Source organism: Sorex fumeus, unplaced genomic scaffold (genome assembly GCF_029834395.1).
Source record: "Sorex fumeus unplaced genomic scaffold, SorFum_2.1 ptg000072l, whole genome shotgun sequence".
NCBI lineage: Eukaryota > Metazoa > Chordata > Mammalia > Eulipotyphla > Soricidae > Sorex > Sorex fumeus.
The window spans coordinates 47,912,403-47,933,504 of NW_026606129.1; the positions used below are offsets into that span (position 1 = coordinate 47,912,403).

The following is a 21,102-nucleotide window of genomic DNA, read 5'->3' on the forward strand; positions in this document are numbered from 1 at the left end:
CAGTTCAAGACTGGAAGTGGTTAGGAGAGAAAGGCGTGGAAGGATTGGTGGGCCCGCGAAGGAAGCAATTGACCCAGTGTGGAGCCTCGGCTGCTGTTCATGGTTGGTTGTCCTTCGATCTTGATTTCCTTAAGTAGGCCTGAGAGTTAGCACCCCCTCTGTCTAATGGCCTCCTTGTTTCATTCACTAAGTTTAACTTCCTTGTTTAAGCCACTAGGGCTTCTGGAAGCCAGCTAGGTACAGGGCTTCTGCGTGCATAGTTTCTCCGCTCTACCTTCATCTTCAGAACAGAGCAAGACCTCACCCTGATCCTGATTCAAACTGAAGGTGTTTGATCTGGAAGGCCAAGGAACTAAAAAATGTTGGTGTCTTTTGATACTGCAACCCATATTACCACAGGACTATTTGGAATGGGAGTAATGGGGTATGGGGGAAGATAAGGTTTAAAAAGTCTGGTTCATCTGCTAAAGTGATAATTCAGCAAGTAAAATGCTTGCCTTTCACACAGTCCATCTAATTTCAAGTCCTGGCACCCCTGAGTGATCCCTGAGCACAGAGCCAGGAGTAAGCCCTGAGCACCAGCTGGTATAGCCCAAAGACAGAAGAGAGGGAGAGAGGGAGGAGGAGGAGGAAGAGGAGGAGGAAGAGGAAGGAGAACAAGAAGGTGGAGGAGGAAGAGGAGAAGGAGGGAGAAGGAGAAGGAGGAAGAGAGGGAAGAAGAGGAAAAAGAAGAAAGAAGAAAAGCAGGAGAAGGAGCAGGAGAAGGAGCAGGAGAAGGATCAGGAGGAGGAGGAGAAGAGGAAGACATAATCTGGCTCAGTCCTCTGGGGCAGGACCAAGATCCTCTTTAGAGAGGAAGAGCTCCTGGACCAGAGATAGTATAGCAGGTAGGGTACTTGCCTTGCATGCAGCCAACATGGATTTGATCCCTGGCACTGTACTGCTAGGAGTGATCTCTGAGTACATGGCGGAGTGTGGCCCAGAGGTCTTGATTACACTGGGATTGTGTGTTTGGGGCAAGAACCCTACAGCAATGAAGTGTCCTTGTCATTACCTCCCATACGCTGAGTGACACCCACCCCTCAACACCCCCATTGCTGCTGGTGGTCCCCAACTTCACCTGGAGAGGTGTTTCTACAGGCTACATCACCATAAAGTCGCAGTTCTTCCCTCTCTCCCTCACCTCTGTTCTTGGAAGTGAGTCTTCTCACAAGGAGGACCATAGGTACAAAACTTAATCTCATCTGTTGAAAGGGAGAGGACCTACATGTGTCATCTGGAATTCTTCTACCAAGATTTGGTTTTTGTGCTTATTCATTTATTTATTTATTCAGTTACTAATATATGTTTGTATGAATTCTTGTGTGTTTATTTGTACTTTGGCATAAACCCAATATTCTACTATTTACTGCTCAAATTGTTTTAACCTTACTTTTGGAACCGTTTTCAGCCTGACATTCCCTTAATTTCTTTCAATGGACAATGGTATTGGATAATGGAAACCAAGATCCAGGCCTGGGTGTGCTCATGGGCCCTCTCAGCCAACTGAGATAAGTAATATAAATATCAGAGATATCTCAGCACTGTAACTTTATCTGTTCATACTGATGCCTTTCATTCAAATCCTGTCCTCAGGAGTTATTCCAATCTTCCTTTCTTTTTTATCTCTAATATCTCCTAAAGTGTGAGCAAAACAGACACATTCTTCCAGCACCCTTGTTTATTCAACCTGTGAAGCATTTTTCAGAATTGTTCATCTAAGGCCTGGGGAGATAACTCATGAATCAGAGGTCCACAGCTGATATGCCTAAGGCCAATCCTCAGTATCACGTGAATCCTGAGCACTGCTAAGTGTGGCCCTGGTGGACTTAATGACCTTCAGTACTGCTGGACTGAGCAGCATTCCATTGCCACATGGACCTTAGCATTGCACTCGCAGTCTGGTTGGCCAAATATCACAAGGCCTGGCCCCTAGGACCACTGAGTACTGCTTGGGAGCACCCCCTTCCCCCAAAAAAATAGATTATACCTCTATGCAGAAACAAATTTACCAATTCAAATATGACAGTCACAGTTTCTTTCACCTTTAGCTTTACATTATTCAGGTAAAACATGGTTTTCCAAAGTCATTTTTATTTCCCATGTGTCTCCATTGTGCTACTGTCATGCATTTGTGTTAAGTGTGTGTCCTTTATGGGTGACTTGCCTCCGTCACTGATCAGGAAGGTTCCATCAGAGGGAGTGGCATGTTGAGCATGCTCAGCAGAGGGCGCTAGAAGACCATCACATCAGGAAGGGCCCCGCCTGCTAGTCCTCCTGGTAGCCTGTGCAGGACAGGCTGGATGTGAGGATAGTTCTGGCCTGCCACTTTGAAGCATGGACGTGCTGGTAATTTTTCTGTGGTCACCTCAGCACTGAGCCCAGAGTCCCACTTAACTCATGGGTGGGTCATAACCATTGTGTATGACTGGAATGAGACTCTCTCTCCAAAGCTCCCCACAAGCCCATGCAGTCTCTCGTGGCCCCAAGACCCATATACTGAGCTGGAATTTCAGGTGCAGCCCCCACATGGCACAGATATGCAGAAGGTGCCTTTGTCCTCCCCCACTCCATCCTTAGAAAATGTCTCTGCTATCCTGTGCACTGACCCCAGCTTCCCAATGAGATACAAATCCCTCCCAAGGATGTCCTTCTTCTATCTCTCTTCCTTGGTCCTTGAGTGCCAAATTGCATTCCCTTGCACCTTATAGTTATTTTTAAAGTTATTTTTCCCCTTTTCTTCTTCTTTTCTTTTCTTTCTTTTTTCATTTGTTTGTCTGGAGGCTGTACCCAGCAGTGTTCATGGCTTACCCCTGGCTCTGTGCTCTGGAATCACTTCTGGCAGTACTCGGGGGATCATATATGGTGCCAAGGATCAAACAGGTCAGCCACATGCAAGGCAAGTGTCTTAGCCTGTGTCCTCTCTCTCTGGCCCCAAAAGTTATTCTTTGAGCCTAGTCAATAGTATTTTCTGGACTTTTGCACTGCCCCAGAAGCACTCCCATTGGGAAAGACAGTCAGCCTGGGCCTCAGAGAAATGTGTCCCAATGTAATTAAGCAGCCTAGTCACAGCACCTCGGGACTGTGGCCAGCAGGAGAAGAAACAGACTTGGATGCTGGTCTCACCTTGCCTGGGTGCCAGGTTCACTAGCCTCCCAGTCCCAAGTCCCAGGATCACATGCTCCCTTGGCACCTGGCAGGCAGGAGGTGACTCACTGACCAGAGATGGCTCCTGGGTCACTCTCCTAGGCTTTCCTGAGTGCTATTAAAGTGTTTCTGCTGTCCCTGGTTGAGGGCAGGCATCTCTCCAGGCAGACTGGTCTCAGAGACAGGCCAACCACAGCAGGTGGCAGGGCCTGTGAGGAACTCAGGCATAGGACACTGAGTCAGGAATGAGCTTCCTCTCACCTGAGGTCACCAGGGGCTCTGTGCTCTCAGCTCAGCATTGGGATGAGGAGGGTGCCTTCCCCTCATCAGACACAGAGCCAGTGGCTAGAGGCAGGGCGGGGCAGCTCGCTCTCACCACCTGAGCAAGAACCAGGAGTCCCTGCAGAAGTGTTGCTGGAGTGACTGGGTTTCCCTTTTGGGGCTTTGGTCCACACCTGGCCAAGCTCAGGAGCTTCTTCTGGCTTAGTGCTCAGGACTCCCTGTATATAAAACATGCAGGCTCAACCCAATGAGCTCTCTCTCTGGAGTCCTGAAATATCCTTGTCAGCAGCACCATCAAATGGTCATGACCAGGAATGAAGAAACGTCGGCTGTAATTAATGAAGCAAATGTTCATTGGTGAGCTCACAAACAAGTTTATTAATCCTGATAGGACAGAAGGAACATGTGGCCTGTTTCTGGAGTTCTAGCATCAGGATCCCAACATATATACTTACTATGCACCAAATACTAAACCAAGATGAGCCATCGTGAGGTCTGAGAAGCCCACTGAAGTGGGTGTGGCTGTGGATCATCTCTCAGGCTCTGACCAAGTTCCCCATCTCTGGTTCTGAGAGCTGTGTGTGTGTGTGTGTTTATATTTCTGTGTGTATATGTGTGTATCTGTGTATGGATGTGCATCTGTCTGCATGTGTCTGTTATGTCTGTGTGCATGTCTCTGTCTATGTATGTGTGTGAGTATGTGTCTGTCTGTATGTGCTTCTATGCATGTCTGTCTGCATGTTTCTGTGTGTGTATATGTGTGAGATTGTATGTGTCTCTGTGAATGTCTGTATGTGTGTCTGTGTGTGTGTCTCTGTGTGTGAAAGTGTGTGTCTGTGTGTGAGATTGTATATATGTGTGTGAGAGAGTGTGTGTGCCTTGTGTGTCAATGTGTGTGAGAGTGTGTGCGCGTCTCTGTGTACATATGTGTGCAAAAGTATGTCGCTCTGTGTGTCTTTGAGTGTGTATATGTCTCTGTGTGTATTTGTGTGTGTAAGAGAGTTATATGTGTCTCTGTGTGTCTCAGTGTTTGCCAGTGTGTGTGTTTCCCTTCACACAGTCCACATGAGTCTTCTGAAATACCTGCTTCTTTTTTCACAGTCAAATCACTCTCTCAGTGAGGAGGCTTTCTTGCCCCCTTAATTGAACATTCCAGTATCTGTGTACTCCTCGTACCATAAGATAGTTAAACACACAGGAGTGCAGAAAGTTGAGCCATCAAATTCTGCTTCAGCTTAAGTCATGGAGAGGTATGAACACAACGATGCCTCTTCTTAATGGCGTGTGTGTGTGTGTGAATTTATTCACATTTGTGTGTGTCTGTGCACATGTCTCTATGTGCATGAGTTTACTTACGTTTCTGTACAGAGAGGGGCTCCTAGCCTGGTCCTGATTATGGTGGTGTGGTTTGATCCTTTGTATAAGGAGTATGGTGATATGTATGTTGTTCTCTGGCAACTGGAATTCTTTTGTTCAGCATAAAGATGGGCCTGGAGCCCCTTGACTTGGGGTGACTTTCCTCCAGGTTCCTCACGTGGCGTGCTTCTGTGCCTCCATGTCACAGGCCTCCCTCCACCTTTCTCAGTGGGTTAGGGTCCACGCTAAATCACATGAGAATGTGATACTGTGTTTTGTTAATGATGTCTGAGTACAGCCTCGGGATTGGAAGTTTATGAGTGAGGGGGGCTCGGGGGGTTGGACAATCTATAAGCAGGCCTAACAGAAGGAGAGAGTATCCTCTGTGTTGAAGAGCTGATGTGTGTGTGTGTGTGTGTGTGTGTGTGTGTGTGTGTGTGTGCATGCCACAAGTAGGGCCCGCCAGAAAGGTCATGACAGAGCCCTTCCCCGACCAAATGAGAGACAATGATGCAAATTTTTGTGTATAAATATCCATGTCCGGAGTGGTGGGTCTCTGTGAATTCAAGATGTCCTGTAGGCGGTCCTGGAAATTGTTTTTGTCAAGCTGGAGTGACCAGATTCGACTTCTGGGCCCTTCTCTGCAGAAGGCATGCCTAACATCCCATCACATAAAGTGTACCATTTTACCCTCAGAGCCTGAGGTGACCCTGTCTGTCACACAGCTGGTCAGAGGTTTCCTGCCCCGCTTTTTCTACCTACTTTCAGTCCAGATTCCCTTCCCTACATCCCACTATACAAATCTTCATCTAGCCAGATGTGAACTGAGGGGGCTGGGTCCACAAATACAGAAGTTCAGAAGGGAGTAGTGGAAATCAATAATAAATCAATAAATGTATTTGAGGCCCTGGGTGGAGCCAGGCTGCCACAGCTGGGTCTTTGGTGAAGGAACTGAACTCTGGGAGGAGCAGTGAGGGTAGAGGGGAAGTGGGATGAGGCCACCAGCAGTCAGGGTAACAGCAAATCCTCCACCCCCCACTCCACTTCATGGCTCTTTCCTCTTCTCTCCACCTCTGACCCTCAACTTCCTCTGAAAACCCACAGCCCTCCCTGTGGCTCACTGCTCACACCAATAACGGTGTCCAACACTCAGCTATAATTGGCTTCATCTACAATGCATATTAGACCACAATTAAGTTGCTTAAGCATCTTATTTTTTTTTATTCTGATGATACAATTAGGTATTCTTTTATTGAAGTTTTGTGATTTACAGTACTGTTGATAGTTTAATACATACGTCATTCCAACACCACATGCACCACTAAGTGTCCACTTCCTTCCACCAGTAGCCCAAGAATATCTCATTTGGCCACTTCTGGGGAAGTTCAGTATAGTCTGATATATAAGGGCAGCTCCTTGAGCCCTCTGTTAATGTTGCTATTTGGCATCATTTCAAGTTTAGAATTAATGATCTAAATGTTATAAAGAAATCCAATATACAGCTGTAAAATAAGCATTTAACCCTACGAACTGTGTAAGAATCTTCTCTAAGTTTCCTTTCCACCCAGAAGTATCCATATTGCAGTGAAGCAAAAACAAACAGAAATAGGAAGGAGGAAAGGACAGTATCTTATTTCTGGAGCTTACTGTTTGTCTTCATCATAAGTTACCCAAATTGGCATTTGGCAAGTCTTCCAAGGGTGATCCTAGAAATCTAGAATTAACAAATTCTGGTGTGGATCTTGTTATTAGCTGAAATACACTGCTCAGCAATTTCACCTACACCTTGTTGTCCCTTAACTTCCAATGTAGGGAAATGGGTATAATAAGCTTACCATGATAATAATCATGCAACTGCTAGTTAATAATTAGTTTATGTAATAATACAAACAATAATTTTTAATAATTATATTTTAGTATTTTATTCATATTGCATTAATGTGCTATTCAAATTATGGGTCAGTCTATGCATTATGTAACATTTTAATATCTCTATATTTCCATTAAAATGCTTATTATCCTTTAAAGTATTTCTACATTTCTACATTCATAGGAATAAATATTGTAATTGAATCAAATATTTGGGTTTTTGCTATGCTATTTGAAATAATTAAATACAAATGCTAATTTTCATCTAAATGTAATGCCAAGATAAGGTACTTGAACAAAGAACTTGCTTTATTAAAATAAACTTTATGTCATAGACAGTTGAATTGTGTAAAATTCCCCATACATCCCTTTTCAAATATATGTTTCTATTTGACTGTAAGTAACAAACTTTGGCACAAAATAAATTTCCAAAAGTTATTCAAGTAATATAAATATTATATTTAAATTACATTTTTAAAAGTTTAATGGAAAATTGTAATTTTTTGAATTTAATTATTTTATTTTTTTGTTTTGGGGGCCACACCCAACAGCACTTGGGAGCTACTGTTGGTTCAGTACTCCCACTGATACTCAGGGAGTCATGGTGATCCTCAGGGAGTCACAGTGGTACTTGGTAGTTGGGACGAGCCCAGTCTTCTGCATATGCAATCCAGGCCTTTGAGCTATCTCCCAGACCTCTTTTTATCTCCTAACACTCTTCTCAGAGATTTTTTTTACATTGAGGCAATCCTAAACCAAAGCATTGCTATGTGTTGTAGAACCTTCTGCCTGTTTTACATCTACTAAAGTATTTGGAAGTCTATTTGTTTATTAAGACAAAATATTGAGGCATCAACTGTAAACTTTTGCAAATATTGCCTCTAAAGATTTACAATTCTTTACCTAATTCTTTACCTTCCATTAATAGCCCAGATTAGCCTCTCCAAAATCCAGTTAGCTAGACTCATAATGTTCAATGTAGTAGCCACCTGTTTTAATTTAAATTAATGAAAACCCCAGTGTTTCAGTCACACCAGTCATGGTTCAAAGTTCAAGAAACACAGGTATCTAGTGATTACCCTAAATAGCCCAGGCAGAGAACATTTTCATCACTGCATAAAGTCCTATTAGATATAACTGGGTGAATCCACTTAAAAATCAATACATACTTGGGGACAGGGAGATACTACAACAGGTAGGATGTTTGCAGAGGTCCAACCTGGATTCAATTCCCAGTACCTACCAGGAGTGTTTCCTAAGCACAGAGCCAGGAATAATCCCTGAAAACCAGTGGGTGTGACTCCCCCCCACAAAAAAAATCAATACATGCATAAATGTATAGATAAATATATACATTCCCATTACAAGCATTACCTGTTTAGGTTTATTTTCAAAACAATCATGATCTGTTAATTTTTGTCCAAGACAATGCTAGAAAAAATAGAAATTTATACATTTTCTCCAAATCCTATTATGTGATAAAAGAGTAGAAAACCCTATAATGAATCCATTCCTTGCAAACATAAAACAGCCTCACGTGCTCCCTCTGGACCACAGTGTTTTGGCCATGGGCAGAGGTCTATGGAAACCAGCAGGAGGCCTTGTTGGGCACTCCTCATCAGTGCTATCTGATAGGGTCTACTTTAAGAAGAGAAGAGCTCTGAGGGCATCACATCTGCTCTTTGCAGAGCAGAGCTCTGAGTCCCAGGAAAGGGCTCTAAGAGTAGGCTGGCCTTTTGTGCAGGCCATGCAAAACGTCCCATGACAAGCTGGGCCCACACTTCCTACCTGAGGGCTGCAAGCATACTCTCTGAGCATCCCATCTCCAGTGCGTGAACAAACAGTCCAGCCCTGTGAATCCCCCACAGGTTCTACTTGAAGTCTCTCTTGTCAGTCTATATTTGTAAAATATACATGAAACATATGGGAAAGAAGTTTGTATAAAACCCCAGGGAAATTATTCTCAAGAAGAATAATTAAATTATTCAAAAATAATAAATTATTTCAAAAATGAGAAAATTAAATAAGTTTTCTTCACACTAGTCCAGTATGAATACTCTTCTCACAGCCCTTTTGCCCTTTGATTCCTGAAAATAAAGCAATCAGCTTCATAATTTGGTCATTAGGTTTTAATTTTTTTAAATAATGTACTTTCTAAAATATTAAATGTGCATTATTTGGAAACAATGGATGCAAATGAATGCTTATGTATCAATATATAAACTAATTTATCAATCCTCCAATCTTCCCTCAGCAAGTTGTTCATATTTAAATTTTGATGATTGTTTTTTAAAACATTATGATTGTAGTTTATAGATTTTGTCTTTAAACACAAGTCATTGTTTCGATAGGTCATGGCCCACAATCCAAATTTTATAAATCTGCAGGATAAGGAGGTGGTGCAAATTTCTGATGGGAGGATATCAAAGTTGGAGGCTAAAAGACACCTTGGTAGTATAGCTGGGAACAGATTCTGTAACAAAAGGAAAAAGAATAGTCAATCCTTCTATTTTATTACAAAGTATACCAATGTTGTGTAGGTCAACACAAATTATTGCCACTTTATATTTTAAGGATATAAATAAATACATTTATCACCACTAAGCCATCACAAATGTGTAGTCAAGTTTTAAATTACCTAATTCTAAGGTAGAATTAGGTAAAATTATTGATTCTTGCTCTTTTTTAAAATTTTTTTAAAATTTTTATTAGCGAGACACCATGAGGTACAGTTGTAGACTTACAAATTTTGTGCTTGGATTTCAATTATACAATGATCAAATACCCATCCCTCCACCAGTGCCCATTTCTCACCACCAAGGATCCCAGTATCCCTCCCACCCCCTATTCCCCCCATCCCACCCTGCCTCTGTGGCAGAGCATTCCCTTCTGTTCTCTCTCTCCTTTTGGGTGTTGTGGTTTGCAAAAGAGGCATTGAGTGACAATCATGTTTGGTCTATAGTCTACTTTCAGCATGCTTCTCCCATCCTGGGAGGATCCTTCCCACCTTTATTTGGTGCTCCCTTATCTATCTGAGCTGCCTTTTCTCCTAGCATGTGTGGCTGGCGTCCAGTATGGACGATTCTCAAAAAATTAGAAATTGAGCTCCCATTTGACCCAGCAATACCACTCCTAGGAATATATCCCAGAGAAGAAAAAAGTATAGTCGAAGTGACATCTGCACTTGTTTGTTCATTGCAGCACTCTACAATAGCAAGAATCTGGATTCTTGCTCTTTTTTCACCGAACTCACCTAGCTACATCAGAATCTTAGGGCTAGAGAGATAGTACAGGGGTTAAGAACCTTGCTTGGCACATTGACTGACTCCTGGTTTGATTCCCAGCAGCATAGATGGTCCTCTGAGTACTGCTAAGAGAGTGATTCCTGACAACAGAGTCAGGACGAAGCTCTGAGCACTGCCATATGTGGTCCAACAATTTTTAAAAAAGGTCTCAGAACATCTCTGACTATAGTAATAAAACTTGACAAAGTAGAAGTAAATGGCCAAAAACTTGGGACTTTGGTCAGCAGATAGAAGGAAAATAGTTTATAAGAGATGTTTGGACTATTCCTAAACCCAGAATAATGTTCATAAGTAAATCTTTTCTCAACCTTACTTGTCCCACTAGTTATTTCCCATTCGCACCCCCTTTGGAGACAAATTCTGTCAAAAAATAATTTATAGGGGCTGGAGCAATAGCACAGCGGGTAGGGTGTTTGCCTTGCACGCAGCTGATCGGGGTTTGATTCCCAGCATCCCATATGGTCACTCGAGCACCGCCAGGAGTAATTCCTGAGTGAAGAGCCAGGAATAACCTCTGTGCATCACCAGGTGTGACTCAAAAAGCAAAAAAAAAAAATGATTACCAGTGGTTTTCAACCAACTATTCACAGACTGATACCAGTCCATACAAATTTCTGCTGGTCCTCAAAAAATTATTGTTGCTTAAGATACGGTATGCCTGAAAAAAATTCACTTTATAATAGTAGATTTAAAAGTGAATATGCAAAAAACTACTATAAATAATGTTTTTATTTCTGCCTTAGTAGTCAATGAACTATTTCTCCTGTTTTCACTGGTCTAAATAAAAAACTTGAAAATCCTTGGTCTAGACTTACATTTCTCAGCCAGAAGTCATATGACTCCTGTGAATCCCCAGGATCACCCAGATGAGAGGGGGCCACAGGTATAAAGCACATGGGATGCCATGGGAGGCCACAGCACTGGACAAGGTATCAACCATAGGACGGGGTAGGTGTGAGTCTAGACCAGTGGTTCTCAAGGTGAAATGCTCAAACTCAAAATCTCAACACCCTACCTGGGAACTTTTGTTATAAATACATAGCCCAAGGACCCAGACCTGATGAACCAGAAAACTCTGAGGGCAGAACATGCTAGTGAGTCTTAGGTTAACTAAAATTTTAGCACACACAAGGTACTTCACTTCCTCAATGTTTTGACTCACACAAGTTGGGATTCCTGGTAGATTGACTCTATCTACTTCTCTTTCCTGTAGCTGTGGACTCTGTGATTAACTTAGACATTAGTCTGATGCAGAAGAAAAGGAAGAAGACAGAATTATAAACAAAAGCAAACTCAAATCCACAGCACCTGCCTGACCACATAGCAGTTGACATATAAGAAATGTCCATGTGGATGCGGGGAGAAAGGGACTCTCATTCATTGTTGGTGGGAATGCCAACTGGTTCAGCCTTTTTGGAAAACAATATGAACATTCCTCCAAAAACTAGAAACTGAGCTCCTATATGACCCAGAAGTATCACTTCTGGGAATATATCCCAGAGCTGAAAAAAAAATACAGTAGAAATGGCATCTGCACTTGTGTATTTATTGCAGCACTGTTTACAATAGCCAGAATCTGGGGGGGAAAAACCCGAAGTGCCCAAGAACAGACAACTGGTTAAAGAAACTTTGGTATATCTACACAATGGAATACCATGCAGCTGTTAGCAAAGATGAAATCATGAAGTTTGCATAAAAGTGGATGGACATGGAGAGTATCATGCTAAGTGAAAATAGTCAGAAAGAGAAGGACAGACAAAGAATGACTGCACTCATTTGTGGAATACAAAGTAACATAATAGGAGACTAACACCTTAGGACAGTGTAGATAAGGGTCAAGAGAATCACATCACAGCTTGGAAACCGGCCTCACATGCTGGGGGGAAGGGTAGCTAGGATAGAGATGGAACCACTAAGTAAATGATGGTTGGAGGAATCGCTCGGAATGGGAGATGTAAGCTGAAAGTAGACTATGTACCAAACATGACGGCCTCTCAGTAACCTGTATCTAAAACCATAAAACTCAAAAGGGGAGAGAGAGCAAGAGGGAATGTGCCTGCCACAGAGGCAGGGGGTGGGAGGGGGAGGGGTGGCGGGAAGGATACTAGGAACATTGGTGGTAGAGAATGAGCACTGATGGAGGGATGGGTACTCAATCATTTGATGACTGAAACGTAATCATGAAAGTTTATAAGTCTGTAACTGTATCTCATGGTGATTCAATTCGAAAAAAAAGAGGGGGCTGGAGCAATAGCACAGTGGATAGGGTGTTTGCCTTGCATGCGGCCAACCTGGATTTGATTCCCAGCATCCCATATGGTCCCCTGAGCACCGCCAGGAGTAATTCCTGAGTACAAAGCCAGGAGTAACCCCTGAATATCGCCAGGTGTGACCCAAAAAGCAAAATTTTTTTAAAAAGTGGCCATTTCCATAGGTCAAAACCAGCTAAAAATTAGCAAGAGTATTTGTTTTCATATGGTATGAATATATGAAGGATAAAATTAGTACAACTATTTATAAATAATTACATAACCCAAAATCTACAATCACTAAGTAAGTTTTAAAAAACAAAATAAATTTATTGTTGACCACATTGATCTAAAGCTTAATACTCATTTTCTCTAATTCTTTGCAATTTTTACATAATATCACAAAAATATAAGAAAATAAGAGACAAAACTACATTTTGAAGAAAAGTTACAAAGCCTCAAGATTTTGGTTCAGTTCTTTCTATTTATGTTTAATAAAAGTCTGGTGTATTTCATAATAGTTAAGCATTCGAGATTAGGGATAGTCAAACAAATTAGAAATAACTATATAGGAATACCTATAATTGTTTTAAGTGTAATTTTTTTGGATAGGGGTTGTTTAGGGCCACATCTGGCGATGCTCAGGGATCACTCCTGGCAATGCTCAGGGGAACATATGGGATACCAGGAATCAAAACTGGGTTGGCTGCATGCAAGGCAAGCACCCTACCTGGTGTACTATCTCTCCATCCCTAAAATATTCTTAATTCAGTTAAAAAATTTAACTTGCTAAATAAAATGACATTTTTTTCAGGGCAGGGGTCTACTTGGGTCATGCTTAGCAGTATTCGGAGGCTACTCCTGGCTCTGTCTCTCAGGAGTGATCCCCTGGAGGTGCTCAGGGGAGCATATGCTGTGCTGGGTATCAAACCAGGGTTGGCTACATGCAAGGCAAGAGCTAAAGAGCATTTTTAAATGAATTTCAAACATGAATAGCTCGATGCATTTATTGTCTTTATAATCTACTATTGGGCTGGAGCAATAGTACAGCAGGTAGGGCATTTGCCTTGCATGCGGCTGACCCGGGTTCGATTCCTCCATCCCTCTCGGAGAGCCTGTCAAGCTACTGAGAGCCTGGCAAACCTCCTGCGGCGTATTTGATATACCAAAAACAGTAACAACAAGTCTCACAATGGAGACGTTATTGGTGCCCGCTTGAGCAAATCGATGAACAACAGGAGGACAGTGCTATAGTGCATAATCTACTATTGAGGGAGAGTTCTCACATTTCAACTTTCCGAGGACTAATAAAAGCACCTGCCCACACCTGCTTATCCCAAAAGTCAATCAACCTCTTCCTTAAAACCACAGGTCTGGCATTCTGTCTGAAGTCTGTACCACTTAACTTACAGGTGGAGGGGCAAGGAGAGTGCAAATTGAAGGGCTGGCTCTTAGAGCCTCAAAAAGAAAGTGGTATTTTGAAGAACAAAGTGGTATTTTGAAGAACAAAGATTGCTGTGACTGGAGGAAGAAGCTGGAAGCCTTCCACAACAATCTAGAAATAGCCACTAGGGAAAGCACTTTTCTGTTTCCTGGGGTACAGGGATCACCAGGTACCTCTGTGCTATCAATCACCTATAGAAAGTCAAGACTGAGCGGATTTACTAATCTTGTGTTTATTCTTTTGTGGTTTTTATGCAGTGATGTGTCACTGAGAAAAAGTGAAACAGACTGCAGGTGTGTCACTATTCCCAACAGGATTTGCCATCTTGCCCAAGTGTGTAGAAGGAGAGACCATCTGGCTCTATGTGATCACCCTTTAGATATCAGGATGGACTTGCCTAAGAGTGCATTTCTCAGAATGCATCTGCACTGAGCATAGATGGCACAGGGGCTCCTCAGTTTATGTGAGAAGATTTTTTCCAAAATCTGAGTTTAAATATTTTATCCACTTTTTCTTGTTTTTGTTTGTTTGTTTGTTTGTTTGTTTTTGGACCACACTTAGGGATTACTCAGTGGTAACTCCTGGCTCTACACTCAGGATTCATTCCTGGAGGTGCTCAGGGGACAGGGATTGAACCAGGGTTGGTCACATGCAAGGCAAGCGCCTACTCACTGTCCTATCTCTACAGCCCCTACTCCATTTTTTTAACAGAATCTTATTTTTCAATCATTTAAAGTAAATGATACTATCATCACTTCATTTGAAACCTCACATACAATTAGTATGTGAGGTTTCAAATACAATTCCTTCAATTTTCAGTGTGCATTTCCCAGTCTCTGTCAAATATTTAATGATATATTAAGATATATCAGAGTACACTAGAAAAATACTTTCTTTTACTTCTTTCTTTCTTTCACCTTTCTTTTCTTTTTTTTGTAACAAGAAAAATCATTTACAAAGTAGCCTGTTCCTACATAATGGGTTATAGTCATCTTGACTTATATCAATAAGTGTATTGTGTGAGTGAATGGAATTCTGTGTGCATTTTAAATATTTTTATGGTCAACTGTCTCATTCTTTTATTTTATTTTATTTTATTTTATTTTTTATTAGTGAAACACCATGAGGTACAGTTGTAGACTCACAAATCTTTGCACTTGGGTTTCAGCCATACAATGATTGAGTACCCATTCCTCCACTGGTGCCCATTCCCCACCTCCAATGTTCCCAGCATTCCTCCAACCCCCCCACCCCCCATTCCACCCCACCCCTGTGGCATGGCATTCCCTTTTGTTTTGGGTGCTGTGGTTTGCAAAAGATGCATTGAGTGGCTATCATGTTCAGTCTATAGACTATTTTCAGCATGCATCTCTCATTCTGGGAGGGTCCCCCCAACACCCTTTACTTGGTGCTCCCCTCTCTATCTGAGCTGCCTTCTCCCTCAGCATGTGCAGCTGGCCTCCAAGCCATGGAAATATTTTTAAGTATAAGTTACCTACCTCGTTCTTTAACATCTTCAATATAGGCTTTCATAAATTCTTTATCAAAATGTTGGCGATCCTGTTCACTTTCCATTGTTTGGTCATCATCTTGACACTGAGTATTATCAATAGGATTGTCCATAAGGCTTACAAATCTGTTCAAGAATGTATGGAAAACATCACATTTTCACCTGTGTTTTTTTTCTTTACTTTTCGCTTGGTTTTGGGGTCACCCACTGCTGTACTTGGGATTATTCCTGGTTCTGTGCGCAGAGATCACTCCTGGTGGTACTTGGGGATCGTATGAGGTATAAGGGATAAAACCTGGATCAATGTTAAACGAAGCAAGTGATTACACCTGCTATACTGTCTCTTTGGTCCTAAAAAGATGTTTGATGTGAAAAATGATATAATTATTTCAACTCAACATAGAAGTTCCTACGGGCTGGAGAGATAGTACAGCAGGTAGGGCATTTGCCTTGCATTGTGGCCATATGGAGTTCAATCCTCAGCATTTCATGTAATCCCCCAGCACTGCCAGAAGTAATTCTTGAGTGCAGAGCCAGGCATAACCACTAAGCATTTGGGTGTGACCCAAAAAAAGAAAAGGAAATAGAAATCCCTTCCATAGTCTTTGGTTGCAATTGTATGCCACATTGTCTTGGGTGTTCATATCATTCTGATTGTATATATATTTTGGTAAATATATTTCTGTCATATTTTGGTACTTATACTTGTAATATCTATCATATTTTGATTCATATATTTCTCTAGTCCTTTTTCATTTCATGTCTAACTATGGGGAAATCTCAAAGAAAAATTAATTCTTACATAGACTTACATAGATAAATCCTTTAACTTCTTTACAAATCCCACAGAATTTATTTTTATTCACCTTGATGATCCAGAGACTCACAAATGAATCTCGGAACTGATCAGCTCCCCCAAAGATGTTCTGGACCTTGTGCCAGGCCTATTTCACTGGGGTACCTGAGATGGGAGTAGGTATCATCCCTCGACCTGCCCCCTATGAATCCTGGAAGCCAAACCTCCAGACCCAATGAAAAAACCCAGTTACACGGGACCAGTGACTGAAAACTCCAGGCTTCTCGGGATCGGGATGGGTCCTTCCTTCCCATCTCTCGCCCCTTCTGGTCCTGGCTGTCATGCCCACGAACTGCCTCTGTGGAAAAAGCGGTGGTTCTCTGTGGAGCCACCTGGGATAAGGTTCCAGGAAAGCATCACGTTGCTAGAATGTGCTCAAACAGTCTCAGGGGAGGGAGTAACAGGAGACCTCAGAGCCCAGAAATCTGGGGGTTACATCATTAGGGAATCAAGGAAATATGTGGTAGCTGGCTTCAGGGCAGGTTGGCACTGGTGCTCTTCATGGCCACATTCAAATAGCTCACCCCAGTTCTCAAGATGCTTCTATCACATTTTTAAAATTTATTTTTTAATAAATCACCTTGAGATACAGTTACAGACTTACAAACTTTTGCGATTACATTTCAGTCACACAATGATAGAGTACTCATCCCTCCACCAGTGCCCATTCTCCACCACCAATGTTCCAGTATCCCTCTTGCCACCCTCATCCCATCCAGCCACCCCCATCCCGTCCCCCCTCCCACCTCTGTGGCAGGTGCATTCCAGTTTACTCTCTTTCTCCTTTTGGGTGTTATGGTTTGCAATACAGGTAGTAGGTGGCCATCATGTTTGGTTCATAGTCTACTTTCAATGCTTGCATCATATTAGTGATTTTTTTTCTGATTTGGGGGTGGCTAACAATTTCCTTCAGGAGGCCCCCCAAATACTGAGGCAACCAGGATTACTCTAGCAGCTGCTGACCCTTCCAGGCCAGTAGTCATGTGGACGTTCAGGACAGATTAGGGAGTCCTGAGCACATACCCACTGCACCTTCAATCAGCTTAGGCCCAAATATCCTCTGAGCTCTATTTCCCCATGCCTTTGATCCAAAAATTTCAATTTCCATAATAAGGCATCAGAATATCTGTGAACTAGGATCTGGACTTCAGAGTATAAGATTCATTAGAATCCTGGTCCAGGAACCCAAAGCTGGCTCCTTACCTTGTGTCTGGTGTATGACTAGTAGGGTCTCTAGTCTACTCACTTTAAAGGTGTGGATGAGTCACAGAGGGTCGTGGGGAGCTCCACCAAATGGTCCCCACTGACAACCAGCAAGGTGAGCTTCTTCAAATTAAGCAAGGCCGCAGGAAGGTAGGTCAGCTTGTTCTTATACAAGAGAAAGGTCTGCAGCTCTTGTAGCCTAAGAAGTAAAAGGGATTAGAACCCAAGAACTTTGCTTCACAGTTATGAATACCAACATAAATTACAAATAAACTGGAGTATGAAATTCCTGCTTGGATTAATTTTTATACTGACCCTTACCCAAAAAGGGGGGGGGTCTGACTTTAAAATTTAAATAAAGTCGTGCAAGATGTCACAATTTGATTTTTTTTGAAGTTCTACTGATTTAATTTCCAGTTGAAGACACAGCTATAACAGAAGGATAATAAAATTATACAACATAGAGTAGGCAATAATAGGGCCTAGGAAAACCAACATACTCCTTTCCCACATTCCCAAGTAACTCTTGAGAAACGGTCTGGGGAAAATCATACTGGAGCTGGACTGAAATAAGCAAACCTTGACAACATGCTTTTTCTTTCCTATATCCTGAAAGTTCTTCCCTGGTATTATTTAACCTTAAAATAGGAAGAGTACTACAGACTACCAAGGAAGTGAGCAAGATCTGTGTCAGATACATTTAATTCTGTTTTCTATCATTACTCAGTGGTAGACCCCTCTGTTTCTTCTTCCATTAATTTGCAAGATCTTGAAGCATTCCACAGATATTTCACAAAGTTTCCTGGAGTTTCAAATTAAAACAATTTTGTAAATTAGTGGGAAGACCCACATAAACCAGGAGTAGGTCACAAAGATGACATTTAGTACTAAGACTTTTTTGGATCATGTTTTGCCAGCTTACTTATAGTCCTTAATAAAGAAGATTATAGGTTCCTGGAAATCAGGAATTTTGTTTTATTCACAACCTTTTTTTTTAAAGAAAACAATGTTTTTTTTTTTATGAAGGAGTACTGCTGTTTATTCAGCCATTATTCACCACCTTTAATCCTGCCATCTCTAGGCCTGCCATGCAGAATCTTACAAAATCTTACATAATCTTACAAAATCTTACATAATTCAGTGTAATGATAATTTTTAGCAGGAGATAACTCTAGGAAAAGAATTTTTAAAACGTTCTAGGTAAATATCAAATTTTTTTCAAAAGATTAAGTATAATCAATCAATAAAAGTGATCCTTATTGGTATTCTGAACCTTGGTGAGCTATTTCTATTCCATCATAGTACATTTAGCTTTCTAATTTAATAAAGGAAAGGAGAGTTAATGGTGACATTCTAGTGAGGACCACAGAATTTATTTCTATTGAAGCAATTCAACTGCACCAAGACGATGAAGATGTGCTCAAATATCCCTGTATATACATGTACATGAACAATACAAGCTGTTTTATAAAGAACCAGACTAATTTCCTAGAGGACCACACTGAGAAATTCACTGACTTCTATGAACAATTGAAGACTTCTGCATCTTTAAAACATTAGCAGTGTTGAAGCATTAGTAACTAATTCTTATACCTCACCTTCAGAATGCAAGTAGCTACCTGTCTATATCTTGCGGCAGGTCATTCAGGCTATTGTTGCTGATATCCAACCACTGCAAATTAGTCATCCGCAGGACACAGACCGGGACACTGGGAAACTTGTTCGCTGAAATATCTATGAACGTAACTTGCTTCAAATTACTTAACTAGAAAGAAATAATAAAATGTTCTCATGCTTTTCAGAAGAATAAGAATTAAAGAACACTAATCATTTTTATGTTGATATTTCTTTTCAAAGGCATTTCTATGACTCTATGTCAAACTGATCTATCGGGAATATATTTTGAAGGACTGATTGTGCCATTCATTCCGCAACCTACTGAAGGTGCTAAGATAGTTTGTGTGGCTGTCCATGAGATTGTAAACTTTCATACATTAGCAATAAAATCTGACCTTGTAAGTAATAATGTAAAGAAGTTCCCAACTTAGAACTTCTCAGGAGTGCAGAAAAATAAATGGCTAATCTGTTCAGCATAACAGTAAGGTGAAGGTCAAGGATCAGAAAAGGAATCTCAGAGAACCAAGTATTAGAATTGGCCCCTGAGAGTCTTTGATGAGGGAAGAGAGATGAAAGGAAACTCCAGACAAGAATATGTGTAAAATCAGAGAAGGCAAAATACACAGGCCTGGAAGAGAGAGGGAGGGGAGGAAGGGAGAGATAAAATAAAATAAAATAAAATAAAATAAAATAAAATAATGCACAGGACTCAAAGAGCAGAATAACTTGGGGGGAAATGGACTTCCTGAGTCTTAAAGGCTCTTCCCCAGCATCCCCTATGGTCCCTCCAAGTCCCACCACCAGTGATCCCTGAGCACAGAGCCAGGAAGAAGCCCAGAGCACAACCGGGTGAGGCAAAAAAAAGCAAACAAAAAAACAAACAAACAAACAAAACTCCTAAGAGACTCACATTTGAATTGATAAGTAAACATGGAAAATTATTAGAAATCTCTACTACTTATGTTTTATACCTATCATTGGTTGATTTTAACATGTTAACAATATGTAGGGGATTTCACAATCAACCTACAAATGCTAGAGTAGGAAAAGTGTCTTATGAATGAATTGGGATACAAAATATAGCAGAAGCTACCTTTCATTGACTTATTTTGAGAATCCATAAATAAAATTTGAACTGATCCTCAAAATGCATTTTTTAATTGTGATCCAGTACAGCATCAATTGGACAGAGGGAGGTATTACTGGAAGTAGAGAAGAAATTTGTATAGTTTCAGTATGATTTGTCTTTATACCCAGTTCCACATTGCCAGGTTGCTTTAGTAAGACTCAGTCATCTTAATGAATGGGTACATTCTAACTTTGCGATTATTTTGAATTTAGAAAAAAAATGAATAGGAAGATAAGAGCTGGTAAATAAGCAGTCGAGAAAGATGCTTTGTGCCTGCCATAGAGTCAGGTCTGGAGCAAGGGTGGGTGGGGCAGAGATTTCAGGAGGGAAACTGGGACCATTAGTGGTGGAAAATATACTCTGGTGAAGGGATGGGTGATGGAACATTATATGACTGAAACCCAATCATGAACAATTTTGTAACTGTGTATTTCACTGTGATTCAATAAAAAAAATGGGTTTTTTTTAATAAACTAAAGAAAGATGATTTGGGTACCTATAATTCGCTCCAGTTGTTTCCAGCATTATGGAAGATCAGCATAAAAATCAAGACTGAATTACTATTGATCTCTCTTTTTTATTTATGCATATTTAGACTGTAAGATAATTTATGAATGATATTTTAAGGAATTAGCTCAAAACTTCTGAAGCTTAGAATATGTAAAATCACAGTGGCATTAACCTAACAATGAAAGAAATTATTGGGTTATAAAAGTAATTTCCCAACAACTATACACTATATCTTGGCTCTGACATTAAGAGCCAAGAATGTGGCACAAATGATAATAGAGTGTGCATCTAGCATCTGTGAGGCCCTGGGTTTATTGCCTAACACCCTAGTTCTCCCTGCCATTCTCCTATCTCACTCCCAGCACCAGGAGGCTTATACAAAGATGTTTATTTTCTTACTTCAAAGGGAAGCTCAGTTAATTCTATATTTCCAGAACAATCCAGTTTCTCTAGATTTTCACAGTCTCCCAGTTCTGGTGGAATGTTCTTCAGATGGTTGAAACTCACATTGAGTTCTCTTAGATTCTTCAAACAACCTGTCATGAGAAAGACACAAACATCCACAGAGTAGATCCTTTCAGAACTT

At 41.1% G+C, this 21,102-nt stretch overlaps 1 protein-coding gene across 2 annotated transcripts in view; it reads right to left on the reverse strand.

Moving 5' to 3' along the window:
* Positions 1 to 6,981: 6,981 nt before the first annotated feature.
* The window catches only part of LRRC2 (leucine rich repeat containing 2), a 41,414-nt gene continuing 27,293 nt past the window's right edge, over positions 6,982 to 21,102 (reverse strand). For both annotated transcript variants that reach the window (XM_056129826.1, XM_056129825.1), the window contains exons 5-9: positions 20,916 to 21,052; positions 18,880 to 19,025; positions 17,304 to 17,459; positions 15,191 to 15,327; positions 6,982 to 9,166 (exon numbers count right to left, since the gene is read on the reverse strand). In XM_056129826.1, coding sequence (XP_055985801.1) covers positions 9,117 to 9,166; positions 15,191 to 15,327; positions 17,304 to 17,459; positions 18,880 to 19,025; positions 20,916 to 21,052 — 626 coding nt within the window. In that variant the 3' untranslated portion in view covers positions 6,982 to 9,116. The remainder of the gene's footprint in view (positions 9,167 to 15,190; positions 15,328 to 17,303; positions 17,460 to 18,879; positions 19,026 to 20,915; positions 21,053 to 21,102) is intronic.